General features: G+C 40.3%; 1 protein-coding gene across 1 annotated transcript; it reads right to left on the reverse strand.

Annotated features, from left to right (window-relative positions):
* Positions 1-3,292: 3,292 nt before the first annotated feature.
* LOC124259183 (myoneurin-like) lies at positions 3,293-12,573 on the reverse strand. Its single transcript, XM_046693280.1, has 3 exons — positions 12,376-12,573; positions 10,613-11,754; positions 3,293-6,901 (listed from the first exon to the last, which is right to left on the reverse strand). Exons 1-3 carry the CDS (start codon positions 12,571-12,573, stop codon positions 5,302-5,304), a joined length of 2,940 nt encoding a protein of 979 aa, XP_046549236.1. The 3' UTR covers positions 3,293-5,301.
* Between the last annotated feature and the right edge of the window lie 3,012 nt (positions 12,574-15,585).

Below are 15,585 nucleotides of genomic sequence, written 5' to 3' on the forward strand. Positions count from 1 at the left end.
TGTCATTCAGATTTTGGTTGGTTGGTTTGTTGTTTAACGCGGAACTCAACAATATTCCAGCTATATGGCGGTGGTCTGTAAATAATCAAGTCTCGATTCGACAAGCCAGTGATCAACAACATGAGCATCGATCTACACAAAAGGGATACGAAGGCTTGTGTCAACCAAGTCAGCGAGTCTGACCATACGCTCCCATTAGTCGCCTCTTACGACAAGCATGGGTTCCTGAAAACCAATTCTTAGAAGCATAACAATGAATGTTTCTTAAGTGTATGAAAACAAGTAATACAAGGCCATTTCTAGCTTGTAATGGTCTCCAGAGTAACTATGGCAACAAGTTTGTTTGTACTTGGACATCCTATCCTAATAAGACAAACAGCTATGACTTCTTGATGAAATATCATGAGTTTTTTCCTTGAGTTATTTTGTTGCTCAATTCTGTCTCTTCATTAAGTATCTGAGCAACTTGGGCAGATATTGTTTGAGAGGGATACTCATACAGCAGCCCTCTTCACTATATAGTGAGATGTGAGTCTCATTAAAGATCTGAGTCTCACTACAGAACCATCTCACCACATTTCAGAGTCTCACTATCTATCATCTAAAGATTTGAGTCTCGCCACATATCTGAGTCTGACTATAAATCAGAGTCTCCCTAAGGCCAAATCACCGCCAAAACGTAAATAAATGGTTTTGCAAAAACACAAACATCATCTAAATGAACAACAGGGACAGTCTATGGATATACAAATTCTTTATTTTTTATAAATATTCTACCATGTATATATAGCTTTGTCTACAATATTGTTCACCACTTGCTTGATGATGGTGTTAGTAGCTACACCAAAACGTCGCTCATATTAATAATAAAGAAGTTGTATAACCATAGAACCCTCCTGGTTGTTCAAAACACCAACTTCTAAATGCCACTCAAAGAAGTTATCATCTAAATGATCTGTGGACCTTCCACACAAATGTAAAGATCCATCTCTACCTCAATTCCATATGAGATAAACAACATGGCTGACAACATCCTCCTTACAACTTATTATGACATTGCACCAAGTCATTATTGCTTATCAAACATACACATACAGATATGATTCGGATAATAATAAAACTAGCATTTTATGTCTACTGAAAGACCAATAAGAACTGTGGCACCAAAATGTACAAACACTGATACCAAGTGTTCAGCCTCAACAATTTTATTTTCCAGGAGAAAAAGCTGAAAAGTGAAGATGCTAATGACTTAATGTACGACAATGGACGAAGTAAAGTGAGGTGATTTAACAAATGACGATGTTAAACACCTGATGATGTTTAACTCTTTAACATCTAAATTTGCTGCTTAACATCTAAACATGCTATATATATTTTGAAAATGAGCAACTTATCCTAACTTCAAAGTGATCCCAACCAAACTGGTAAGATGAATGACCTTTTCGCAGCATAGGGATAGCCTTGAGGGTAAACTGTTCATTTGTCATGCCATTGGCCTGGGTTTGATTCCCTATATGAGCACCATGTAAGAAGCATTGGTGTCCCAAAAAGTAACATAACTGTAATATAGCTATAAGAGTTAAAACCCATAATCATGCAAGCAGAAACCATCACATGACAACCAATCAATATCTTTCTATATTTCATATACCAGTATCTTATTGCAAGGTTGTTTAGAATACTTGTCCCTTTAAACACACACTCAGTTATTCTGGAAATATATGCATCCAGTTTAGAACCTACACATATAAAATACAGGATTACGGGGACAGGTTCCATAAAATCATTTTGTGATAAACATGGTCGTTCCAACTATATCGTGGCAGGGGACACCAGAACTGGGCTTCATACATTGCTACAAATGTGGACAATTGAACCCATTCTTTTGGCATGGCTGGGGAATGACTACTCAGCCACTCCTGTTTTCATGAGTTTTGAGACAGGGATGCAAAGTGGTAATAGCAAAACATTGCAAGTTGAGTGTTGTTACATAATGTTCAGTGTTGTACATCAATCATGAACAAAAAGTGGAATTTGATTACCATACTGGCTAGCGACCAGTTATCGCCAACACAACGCAGACAGCTTGATTTGAACTCTCGTAGCTTATCGCTTTTGTGATGTGTCAATGTGTGAAACACTACGGAAGTACAAGTGAAGCTGTCTGCAAGCGCTACACCCAGGTGTTGGCGATAACTGTTACGCAGCGATAACTGGTCGCTAGCCAGTAGTCTTTCATTCATCATTCAAACCAGACTCAAAACAATGTTATGGTGGCAAATAGACCCAGGGTAGGTACAACAAGAGAAAGAAGATATACACCCCGGACAAGGGAGGATGGGATTAACAAGATCCCATCAAGTGTCGCTGTGCTTATCAATCATATCATTTCACTGCAATGTAAACAACCATGATAAAATACTTCATCTGAACCATTATAAAAGGTATCTATGATAAATTCTGTACATGAGAAACACAAACAAGACAGAAATTGATGACACAGTAATGTGTTTGTGTTACAATTCATTTGTCATCATATCTAATATAACAATTCTGTATTGAAAATAAAATCCCATTTATGTCAGAATGTCATTTGATTAAATAATAAAATACTATTTCAAAGGTGTTACCCATATTAAACACGATTGAGGCATCACTGATACACCACAGCATCCCAAGAACTAAGTATATCTTAGAATCATGAATGACATGTCAAGGATTACAGTCGTTCTATACAATGCTTGTTTATCCTATTTATCACATTTGGAACTTCTTGAAATTGTTAAAGAATTTGTAGTTCGGTTGAAAAGGATTTTCAAATACATGCAACATATTTTACTGTCTTTGTCAATTTCACGACAAAAGCATAATTCCTATTTCTTATTCTGTACATAGAAAAGTTGTAAACATGAATGTTTAGGACAAAATAGCAGTCAACATCAGTTCACAAACAAACTGACATAAACATGGGAATATATTTCTCTTGGTGGTATCATTTGACTATTCCATGATCAAGATTTATCCCAAATCTCAAAATGCCATGTTAATATCACGATATGTAAGGGAGACAACTCTATACAGCTCTCAGCCTCTTCCACCACTGGGCCATCCGGAACCAAAATGGCAAAATGAGAGGTTTGTATACCCCTGAGTAAGAGAACAGATTAAAGTTTCTGGTGATTTTCTAGCTGTGATGAGCGATACATCATCCCCATTTCTGCCCCTAATACACGAGTCCTCAAGGTCGTCTTAATGCAGAATAAAGACATGATAAAGTCAACAAACAAGATCTGGGTTTATGATAACTGTTTCATTTTTTATTACAAATTTTGTTATTATTTTGACAACCAATATTTATTTTTGGGAAAAAACACCTGTTAACCGACTAAACAAAAGGATTTCATAGATGCACACATTTCAGGGATGCAAACTGAACATATCTCAATACTATAACAGGATATAGGTGTATCATGAGAAGGCTGTATTCAGTGACTTATCATTCTTTAACATATTCTTGAATTGTCAAAATGTGACAACCTACTTATCTACGAGAAAATCATTCCAAATGACGACATTAACACTGGCATCCAGTAGACCACATCACAACAATAACAAAACAACTGTTTCTAGACATAATCATGGTAACAGAACAACAAATAACAAATATGGTGATCAATAAATAAATAGCTACTTACAAAACTTTGGGGTACATGTGTCCTCCTATTTGAGGAGGAATACTTCGACTACAACATCTATGCAAGCTTCTAATAGGCACTAGTTTGGCACAGATGCCTAGGCATGTCAAGGAGACAGTTGGCACAGCTGCCTAAAGGAGATTTGGTGAGCACAGCTGCCTAGTTGTCTAAAGGAGATTTGGTGAGAACAGCTGCCTAGGTGTCTAAAGGAGATTTGGTGAGCACAGCTGCCAAGGTGTCTAAAGGAGATTTTTTGTGAGCACAGCCGCCTAGGTCAAAAAGGGACTGGATGTTTACAGATTCTTGTAGGGCATTAAGTTTGCAGTTCACAAGTTTGATGTCAGATAAGAATTTAATTACATTTTCAAGATATATAACATCTTCAGAACAGAAATACACTCATTATATTACTATTGCATATTGTTATCAAAGTATAGTACAAGAGAAGTAAATGAAGTACTTCATTCCACAACTATAATGCCCAACAGGATAAAGATGATTATCATGGTGAGGTTACGATTCAACACTGAGTTGTCCTTTCTAGACTCTAAAATTCCAGGTGATATCTTCAAATGGAAAACTTGCATTCCACTAACAACCCACCAGAAACTAAACTGAAAAAAGTTTGGGGTCATGAACATTATGGTGGATATATCTTTTGTAGTGATCGTACAATATTTCTTTCCGCATCCCCTCACTTTTCCATGATCTCTAATATCTCGTTTTGTATGAAACAATACATTTTTTTTTTATCCAACATTGTGAGCTGCTTGTGAACTTTGTCACAGTACGACGTTTACTATGATTGTAAGGTTGAAACATGAAACATGGTATGTGACTGAAAATTGCATTCCTTGATTATTATCATGGCTAAGGAACCTCATCAACATACAGAAGAGATGACTAGCAGCCTAACAAAACCATATTTCGAAATAGTTAATGCTTGATAGTAAATGCACATAATGTCATTCCTGTTTAAAATTAAGGAGGTCCTGGGTTCCTTAAGATTCTAGGCACCTTATAATACACATCTAGATTAGATTAGAGTAATGATACTTAAAATGCTGTAAACAGTCATTAAACAGTGTCATTTTACAATTCATTTTCTTACAATGCAATTTCATTTTCATTAAACATACATGCATTGTGCTTATCACAAAATATTGCGATTTACAAGCTTCATCGATAAGAATACTTCAGTGGAGCCCTGGGCTGTTCCACATAGACATGATAGGTTTATGATGTGCGTAACTTCTATATTATAACACTGGCTTACAAAAGAAGCAGCACTAATATCATGTTTGAACCTGGATAGCCTTTTTTATGAAAATGGACATAACCAGAAGTGGACCTTGAAGCATTAAAGATGATGAATATCACCATGTGGTACAGGGCCCAGTACCTTAACAAGGAGACAACTCTCCACTGTGGCGGAGTCTCATCGTGTTTTAACACTAAGTTATAACCATGGGATATAAACTGCTGTTGTTGCTGACAACATGTCTGGATCATAGCTGCATCACAGTGTATGTGACCCGGGGTCCAGTACTTAACAGAGGGAGACAACTCTTCACTGTCATAAGGCAGGTGTTTTATCACCTAGTTATAACCATGGGGATAAAACTGCTGCTGTTGCTGATAATATCGCCTGAATCATAGCTGCATCATATGGCTGCTGGTTATTGCCTACTGAAGTCACCGTCTCATATGTCTGGGTGGGGTCTGGGGTCGTGACTTGAGGAACAGATGCTGGGGTCAATGTCGTTACTACTTGTGCCGCCTGGAGGTTGAGAGGCGACACAGCCTGCTGCAAGCTGGTGACAACCGGGTAAGGGGTGTGGGGGGAGTCAGAGGGAGGAGGAGGGCTGATGGGAGAATGCTGCATGTAGAAATGACTGGCATTGGTGGCCATGGTGTGCTGTCTCTGAGGGCTGAGTGTGGGACTGGATGAGGGAGGCTGGTCAGGGACTTGGGCCTCAGTGGTAATGGTAGTGAGAGGGATGGTGGACTCCACCGTATAGGTTGTGATGCTTTGAGATGTTGTGGAGTCTGTCGTAGACAGAGGCAGCAGGATGGCATGCATGGCATGTTCTGCTGCAATGACATTGACTGCTCTGTCCAGAGCTGCAGTGGCTGTCAGAGTCAATGGAACTTCAGCCGTGGGCAAGGTGGCGTCGGTCACAGTTAGCGAAGTGTCTGCTATCCCAGAAGTGTCTGATGCTGGATGTGTCATACCAGACTGATCCAGACTACCAGTTTCAAGATACATCTTAGGGGCATCAAACCCAGGTTCTAGAGTCTTCAACTGGGACATAAGAGCCTTGATACGTTCAGGGTCATACTTATGTTTGTTACAAAGATGCAGCCTCATGTTTCCTCGTGTGGTACTCTTGTACGGACAGTCAGGGCAGCTGAATGGCTTCTCTCCTGTGTGAGTCCTCATATGAACAAGTCGCTGTGTTTTTGTCTTGAAAGTTTTGTTGCACTCAGAACATGAATGTTTTCTTTCATCACTGTGTCTGTGGAAAACATGGCTGTTGAGACAGGTCCTGCTTTTGAATCCCTGCCCACAAACTTCACACACAAACGGAGTCTCTTCCTGGTGGATAAGCTTATGGTCCTTCAACTGAAACTTGGTGAAGCACTCCTTGCCACAGATGTCACAAGTAAACGGTTTCCATCCTTGTGGAAGTGGCACGCCATGTCGGAAATACTTGTGGTAATGGATGTAGTAGAAGTTGGGATCTTTAGTCTTGTAGCCACAGATATCACAAACTTTTGGACTTGCTTCCCTTCTCCTTATCACAACATTCTTAATCACCTCATCAGCTGTAACTTCGTGGGTGTTCACAAGATGAGTCACACTCCGTTTTGGAAACACAAACTCATTGCCACAAAGCTCACACTTGTACTGTCGTTCACCTTCCTCAATGTGTTCTGCCATTCTCTCAAGTTCACTAGCAAGCTGGCTAGTGATGTCTGCTTTGGGCCATCTTTTCCTCTTCTTGGGCCTAGGCTTTGTGATCCTTGGTGCTGCTGGCTTCTCAAGCTCTTTGGCTGGACTCGGGCTCGGGCTGAGGAAGATCATTGGCAGATCATAATCATCATCCTTGTCATTCTCTCTCGTCAATCGATTCAACTCCATCTTTGCTCTCTTCTTTGGAGGAGGTCTCACAGCCACGTGGGTAGGAAGAGGCAATTTTCTGTAAATACAAACAGGTAATGATCAATTTTCAGCAATGTTACTTCTTCAAGGTCATCGTAGTCATCTACTGAGCACCTTCATCAACCCCACCTGTATACACATGACATTGTTGAGAGGTGTATCTAATATTAGTCAGCCCATGAGAACATGCCATGAATGACTCCAAGCCAAATAAGTCCTACCCAATGTATGAACTTTGGGGGCGGTGGGGTAGCCTAGTGGTTAAAGCGTTTGCTCGTCACGCCGAAACCCCGGGTTCGAATCCCCACATGGGTACAATGTGTGAAGCCCATTTCTCGTGTCCCCCGCCATGATGTTGCTGGAATATTGCTTAAAGCGGCATAAAACCAAACTCAGTCAGTCAGTCAGTATATACTTTGTACAAATTTTAGTCTTAAGTAATACTGAAGCATGATATGAGTGGAGCATATACCACTTGGTTTGGGGACATGTACAAATGAAAGAACGATTTCTGTTTATGAAAGGTAAACTGTGTTCTCATCGCTTTCATAACTCCCTTTATTCAGACTCACGGGAACCAGATCCTGGTTCACTGGATTAGCAACTGCACCACAAACTGACTGAGTGATGTGACAATGACTGTTTCACATAACTCAACTCATGAGGCTGCACATGAAATATACCATAACAGTCCACTGAAGCGAGGTAAATTACTCATCAAACAGCAGTACAGAAATTGAATCCTCCACAGTCCTCTTTCTGAAAGATTTATTGCAAAAGTTGAGTAACTACACCAGTTGATTATTACATAAACACACTAATTCAGTTAATCCTGTTACAATGGGGTACAATGGCGGGGATTGCTGCTTTTGGATCAAACACTGTTTGCTGCAGTCAGTTATTCACAGGCAACTGGCTTGGGCATAAAAAAAATAATTCATTTGGCCTAATTAATCAATGGAGGACTGACAGCAGGACAGGCTCTAATGAAGGGTCATAAAAAAAGAATAACATATTTGGTGACATTTTACGATAAAACATTAAGTGCTTTGGGGAATCGGTCATGAAAAGAATGAACAAGAAGACTAGTGTTTTAACATGGCAAAGTCCCCCTGCTAAAGAAGAATGAAATGTAACATATATACTAGGGGTGTCACGATACACCAATCTCACGATACGATACGTATCACGATTTTAAGGTCCGCGATCACGATCGTGTATCGCGATACATAATTTTCGCGCCTTTTCATAGCATTACCTTGCCGGCAACGTCGGGCTCGCTGATTGGTCCATCAAAATAGTCTAGCCAATCACAAAAGCTGTTAGTTTCCAACCTATTTTTTAAGTAAAGCTAGCTACATCTATTTATCGGAGCGGTCTCGTATAATTTTACTATCAAGACTTTGAAGGAGATGGATATAGCATAAAAATTTGAATCGATAAAGTTTTAAAATAGGAATCGATACACGTAAGCATGTATCGCGTATCGTATCGTCAGTAAAAATGTATCGATGCATCGATACATTCGCGTATCGCGACACCCCTAATATATACTAGTATTTATCTTTTGGTCACACATAAAATTACCTGTGCTGTAGTTATTGCATTAACAAGATTTTGAAAGTGTCATGTGACCTTGAAAATAAGGTTAAGGTCACCTTGAAATGACTGGTGTATGCCTCATCCCCCAATTACTTCGACATAATTGAAGACATTGGGTGCAAAGTTTTATGAGATATCGAGTTTGAAAAGTGGTCAAAGTGTTGTAGAGACCTTGAAGATAAGGTCAAGGCCACCCAAATCGACCCGTGTCTGTGTAATCCCCCCCAATGTGGGCTGTCACCAAATTTAAAGACATTGGGTTCAACAGTTAATGAGATATCGCATTAACAAGAATCGGGACGTATGTATTAGGGCTTCAACGAGTCCATTTTCTTGGACTCGAGTACTCGAGGGGTGAGACTCGACTCGGACCCGAGTACTCGAAATTCATACCTTTCAAGCAAACAATAGCGTAACTTGCATGACATGTGTTCTGATCACACAAGTGACTACTTACTTCATTCCGACTTCATATCGTTATGTGACTAACATTTCCCACTGGTCAGAATCAGTATTTGGATGTTTACTTGACACTTGTTTTTTTCATCGTACTTCTTGTACTGCCAGGGGCGGTGGAGTAGCCTAATGGTTAAAGCGTCCGCTCGACACGCTGAAGACCCGGGTTCGATTCCCCACATGGGTGCAATGTGTGAAGCCCATTTCTGGTGTCCCCAGCCGTGATATTGCTGGAATATTGCTAAAAAGCGTAAAACCAAACTCACTCACTCACGCTTGTACTGCCTGCAAAAGCGCAGTGATATACCGCACAGGCAGCATTTGGTTATTTTTCTCTTTTCTCTATCCAGATCAAGATACGCCCACACATTTGATTTTTTATCTTTCGCCATGTCTATCAATTGTCAAGATAGTTACCTTATCATTTTAAGAAGTGAAATTTCAAACGATGTATAATATTTACTCTCATCTGCAGAGAATTGTAACAACTAATACCATACAGCCACACCTTATGAGGAGTAAACTATTTAATATAGGTCTTAATAAAAACATTATCAGATGGGTACATAGAACTCAGTATGTCAGTGTAAAGGCTATCAATCTTCTTTTCTCTCAACCTCTACTGCAGAACCAAATGGCTGTGTTCCTTCATCCGTACTCTTCGTTTTGTATACCAATGACTGTTACTTGTCAATATATGACGTGTTTACTGTGAAATTCGCAGAAGACGCCACTGTTACTGGCCTAATTTCCGATTCTGAAGATTATTATTGTCAAGGCATTGACAAAACCGTAATGACAGTTTTTTATCAAACCTCTATTCAAAGTGTGTTGACCTACAATTTTCTATGTTGGTATGGGAGTCTGTCTCATTGCAACAAAAACAAGCTTTTCAAAATTGTTAAAACTGCTTGCAAAATTTCTGGGGTGTCTTTTAAGTATATTCCCTTTATCTATGAGCGCCAGATTGTCACAAAGGCAACAAAAATTAGATTTGATAGTTGACATATTTGATCTCACCATTTTGAACTACTTCCTTCTGGACGCTGCTGTCAATTACCTTCCCTCAAAACAGAGTTCGACAGTCTTTCATACCATCAAGTATTAGTGAATGCAACAATATTTTGAATCACCATCAAGCGTGATTACAACTAGAATTATTCAGCCTCTTTACCTATGTGGTTAATTGAATTATATCATGTCAGTTTTATTGTGTAAATAGCATTCGTTTTCTGCATGTAATTATTGTGTATATTTTTGTGAACTGTGTATATATTCACTTTGAGACAGTTGGATGTATAAGAATATCCTCCGGGATAATCAAGTTACATCTTATCTTAATATTAGACGTTAACGGCCGCTCATGCTTAGCACATGGCAGACAGTCTGTCAACGTCAATAATTCGAGTTATCTCCCCTTTTCAAGTCCTCGAGTCCTTGAAAATGGACTCGAGTCCAGCTAAACCCGACTCGTCCTCGAGTACTCGAGTACCCGTGGAAGCCCTAGTATGTATGGGCGCTGCTGAATACATAATCCCCCATTCTGTGCTGTAGGGGACAATAACATAGGGAGAGTCAGCCAAAAATATGACAAGCATTAGGAGAGGGACATTATTGTCAGTACATCAAAATCCTCCCTCATTCTTAATAAATGACTGGTGATTGTCCACTATTTCCTAGCAGTTCTTACCTTGCCCTTCCTTTCTTGCCTTTCTTCATCCCCGTCAAAGCATCCGATGCATTGTCTGGCTTTCCTGCTACCTCATCCAGGATAGGCTGAGGCACTGTCATATTGGCACATGCTTGGATCCCCTCAGTTGTTTCACTGACATTATTCGTAAGTATTTCAGGCATACTTGGTGTGACAATTATTGTCGAATCTCGCATACTTGTCTCCATAGTAACAGGCACAGTGTTACTGACGTCCTTGTTGACCAGCTCAACCGACTGAAGCAACTTCTGTTTCCTGCCCTGAAGAGTTGGAACAGGAGTCTCCTCTGCTGCCCCTCTGTCCATGGAGTCCATGTCTAGACCCAAGTTATCACCTGCCTCAGACATCTCCAGCAATATGTCTGAAGCACCCAAAGGTTGTTTCCACTTTGTAGCAGTGTAACCAGGTTTCACATCATTAAAACTTATAGATTTCTCAACCTTGTGTCCAACTTTGCCTTTTCTGATAGCCTCTTTCTTGGCAGCGTTTCTTGCCTGAAATCTGCCTTTTGGTCCTGCCTTAACAACCGGTCCAACAACTTCCTCCTCCTCATCGTCATCAGTAGCAGCATCATTATCATCATCATCATCATCATCTTCCCACACATCCTCAACAACCTTCGGGGCAGTTGCTCCTCTGGTGCCATATCTATGCCCCACAGTTTTTGAGATGGTTCCTGTCAGTTTTTTCTTTTGACCACGCTTGGGTGGGACCCTTTTGGGGCTTTGTAAAGGCAATTTAGCAATCTCAGACATTGCCTTGAAGTAACTCTCTTCTGTCCCCACATTTTGATCCTTCTTAGAATTCTTATTTGCATTTTCAAAGGACACCTTCAGCTTTGGCCAGCTTCCAACATTTGTGGACATATTGTGCTTAATCATGATACCATAGCATAGATGTTCCAGATTATGGATTTCAAATATTTTGGATAACACTTTTATCTCCTTGACTAATCCAAGGTTAACTTTGACTATGCCAAGGTACAGGAATGTCACAAACACTTTCAGGGTAGATTCAGATATGTGCACCGGGACGATGATGCTTGCAAACCTAGAGTCGACACCTTCCGAGAGGAGGCTGGCAAACCGCTCACTCGACATGGCAAGCACCAGCTTGTGCAGCTGAAAACAGGCATAATGGCTTACAGTCAGTCTTCATTATGAGGGAATACGACTGCAGTTATTCGTCATTTGACAATAGTGAAAGTATGTTTTGTTTATTGTTCTACACCACACTCAAGATATATGACAGTCTGTAAACAATTGTGTCTGGACCAGACAATCCAGTGATTGATATGCCTCGGCTAAGTTAACAGGCCTGACCACCTGATCTCATCAGTTGCAGGTAGGTTGCTGGTCAATTGTAACCAAGATCTACACAAGACTAAACGTTATAATAGCTGTCTGTTATTTCATGTGGCAGGTTGCAAAGATATAGTACAGAAAAATATAGCAATGTTGCATGGGTCAGAGGTCCATGGTTTAAAATACATATTTTTCAAATGTCATCATATTCACTACTGACATGAGAACAGCAAAGCAGAAAAAAGACGGGGTTTGGGGGGTCTTTTAGGGCAGATTTACAATAAAATCAGTGAGCCTGACCACCTGATATTGTTAGTCGCCTCAAGACAAGCATGGGTTATTGCAGATCAATTCTAAGCTGGATCTTCACGGGTGTGTAGTTCAATCATCATGATTGGATGAAAACATTACTGAAGAGTGATTCTATTGAAGTTTTACCTTGATAGTGAACTTGCCAGTAGAGATTGAAGCATCACACAACTTGTGCTCAGTCATCAAGTTGAACAACAACAGCCGCGTCTGATCGCCCCACTCCTGGTCATACAGTTCCACCTCCTCTGCAGGATTGATTCTCACTGGTCGCTGTGTTGTCTTCGCCTTCTCAGCTATCTTCTTGGCAGGAGCGTTGACAACCATCTTCATCTGGGTGTCCTCCACACAGGTGAAGCGGGGACATCATGACTGTGTTGGCCATGTTGTGGGAGCTGTACTGAGTCTGCTGGTGCTTCAGCATCACCGGCCATACTCCGTCATTTCTGTTTTGGGTGGCAGGGGAACATCTTTAGCAGTGTCTTGACTCATTGAGTGAGTGTTACTTTTCGGCGGTAAGCTGTCACTGATACTTTTGGAAGATGTCTATAAGCAGTCTCTGCTTGATGTTGATGAAGAGTTTGTTGTGGAAGAGACTTAGCCATCTCCTCATCTAGAGCGACAGTGTGTACAATCTCCAAACCTTTACTTCTAAGCAGCTCATAGTTCCTTCTGTCAGTGTCAATGGATCGAGAAAAGCCTCCAGGGTCTTCACAGCTCTTATCCAGACCGGATTCAAGCGGAATATGTAAATTTATCTGTTCCAGGATCTGTCTGAACAAGAGCAGACTGTAGGTATGCTTGCTGGACAATATCAGTGACCTGAGCTTCATACACCGCTTGTGATCCTGTGTTGGTAACGAACCCTCCATACTGCCCATCTTCTGCGGCATGGGCTTGAGACCAAGCGACCAGCTGGGAGGGATGGGTCATCCCGATGTCGGGGATGGTACTCTGAAGGTCGGCGGATGACACATCGTTGACCCCGTGGTCCTGACCGTCACCTGGGTAGTCATCCATTCCTACCAGTCTTGTACTGACACCCTGCAACATAAAACAGCCCATGGAAACCAACAGAAACAGAGTGAGTGAGTGACTGACTATTTCTGCAAATGAATGAGTTTGATGCCACTTTTAGCAATATTCCAGCAATATCACAGCGGAGACATCAGAAATGGGCCTCACAAGTGGGGAATCAAATTCGGGTCTTCGTCATGATGAGTGAATGCTTTAACCACTAGGCCACCCACTATGTAGTAGAGTTACTTTCATTGTACAGTACTGCAAAACATTTTAAATCAAATCAGGAACTAGGTTTTTTATTGCCTGAAGAAGACATGTCAACCAACTTTATAAAATATAACTTGCTCGAGAAGATACAATTTTCATTCAATAATATTTTGTTAACAGTGTACGGTAGGCCACTTCTCGTACACATTATGTCTTTGATTGGTGTAGAAACAGAAAGTAATTTATTGCAATTATTAGGCCGGTTACCATGGTTACAACAAAACCCATCAAGAATCTCTTATAAATCATAATGTTTCCATTCTGTGTTAACCCTTAGACTGTGACACAGTATTAAATAATGAAAACTAATCCCACAATTGCACAGTTGTGAAATTTGTAAAAAGAGCTGACTGTAGTATATGGACATGTATGTTATGTACATATATGGGAGACAACTCCTGCAGACTTATTTGACAGTAGCAGCAAGCCGATTAGAGTTGCATCCCTTGGGGACCCCAACATGTAACCTCCACTTCTGTAGTAAACACTGAAAATACTTCATGTGTTCTGTTCGGCTACGGGCTAAGAAGTGTATAGGATTCAAACACTAACAAAGCAGTTTGTTGGCTAAAAACAGGCTATATGTATACAGAAACTGATTAATAAAGGAATCCTAATATAGTGAGTACGTTTTCAAACTGTTCTAATCAATATTCCTTCAAGACCAGAACATTTTACCATGTGTAGGGAATCAAACCCAGGCCTCCTGCATGTCAAATTAACACTTTAACCACTAAACTACCCACTCCCTCCACACAGAACACAACACAAATGCTAATCAGGGCTCCAGATAACAGCCGTATCGGCGTATATACGGATATACAATATGCACGATACGGTAGGAAATAATTTAGAAAACGTAGCAGATATGCACCACAGCAATGATGTACGGTCTTAGAATCATTTACAGGCGTATTTATCTGAAAAGTATTGTTTTATTGTTTATTGACCTGTTTACACAAAAGTAGCAATGTTGTGGTGCATAAAGCTAAAACACAAGATTACTGATCCGCCATTAAATTCCATTCAGTACTCTAAATGTACTGTTATTGTTTTCCAGGACTCCTATATAGAAAAAATAAGGAGTACGTATTCCTGATCATGAAAAATTATCTGGAGCCCTGAGTAATGTCATGAAGTCGCTGCATAAAGTGACAACATTTGCTATATTGCATAGGTAGGAACTTCATCACTATCACACTTGCACAGTTCCAGTCAATTACAATTCCAGTATTTTTTCCCACAGTATTTAACAACAATAAAGAACAGCAAAAGAAAATTTTTCACAGTAAGTAACATAAGAGGTGAGGTGAGGTGAAACTGGGTTTAACGTCGTGCCTGAGAATACTCCGCTCATATGCGACGTGCATGCGTGTGTATGTGTATGTGCGGCTGCTTGTACTAGCCCAGACTTAAGCTGGTTTTATAGTGCTAGCCCACTGAGATACCATGCCGCAGTGAAGCATGAATACCCCACTCAGACACATTATACTGACTCCGAGCCGACCAGTCCTTGTTGTACCCATTAATGCCAAGAGCCAGGCAGGGACCAACAAGCACCATATTTCAATGTCTTTTGGTATGACGCGGTCGGGGACCCGCGACCTTCCGCTCTCCGGGTGGACAAGTAACATAAGAGAAAAAGCAAGTTCAAGTTCACAAGTCATTAATTGTTTCATTCCCTATCAATATACTGTAAAAGAAACACTCAAATAGTCATACAATCAATTATTCGAGGTTACTGTATGTTTTAATTTAATTATTATTTCACGAATGGCATGAGAAATTCTGAATGCTGATAACTGTTAGTTAGTTGTGAGAGAAGATCTATTTCTACTGCCATGATTCCTTTCTGCCGCGTTATATATAAACATGATCGGGCTGGACACATCGGTGAATAACTAATTAAGTATCATAATTTATTCTGTTTCATTAATTTATCGAGGCAGGCGGAGTAATTTTGTAAATACCTAAATATGGTAGAAACTAAACTATGGTAGTAACTGTTAAGCTAGCCAGTAAATGAAGTAAGTCTAGATTTCCTCAGGT

Source organism: Haliotis rubra, unplaced genomic scaffold (assembly GCF_003918875.1).
Source record: "Haliotis rubra isolate DU_JTF1 unplaced genomic scaffold, ASM391887v1 Scf712, whole genome shotgun sequence".
NCBI classification, from domain to species: domain Eukaryota; kingdom Metazoa; phylum Mollusca; class Gastropoda; order Lepetellida; family Haliotidae; genus Haliotis; species Haliotis rubra.

What these genes read in the sequence shown, in the direction of transcription:
- LOC124259183 (XM_046693280.1), bottom strand. Translation starts at nt 12,573, where the DNA reads ATGGTTGTCAACGCTCCTGCCAAGAAGATAGCTGAGAAGGCGAAGACA. An exon ending in CTGGCAAGTTCACTATCAAG is followed by an intron (nt 11,755 to 12,375) that starts GTAAAACTTCAA and finishes GCCTGTTTTCAG; the next exon opens with CTGCACAAGCTGGTGCTTGC. An exon ending in GGCAAGAAAGGAAGGGCAAG is followed by an intron (nt 6,902 to 10,612) that starts GTAAGAACTGCT and finishes TTGTATTTACAG; the next exon opens with AAAATTGCCTCTTCCTACCC.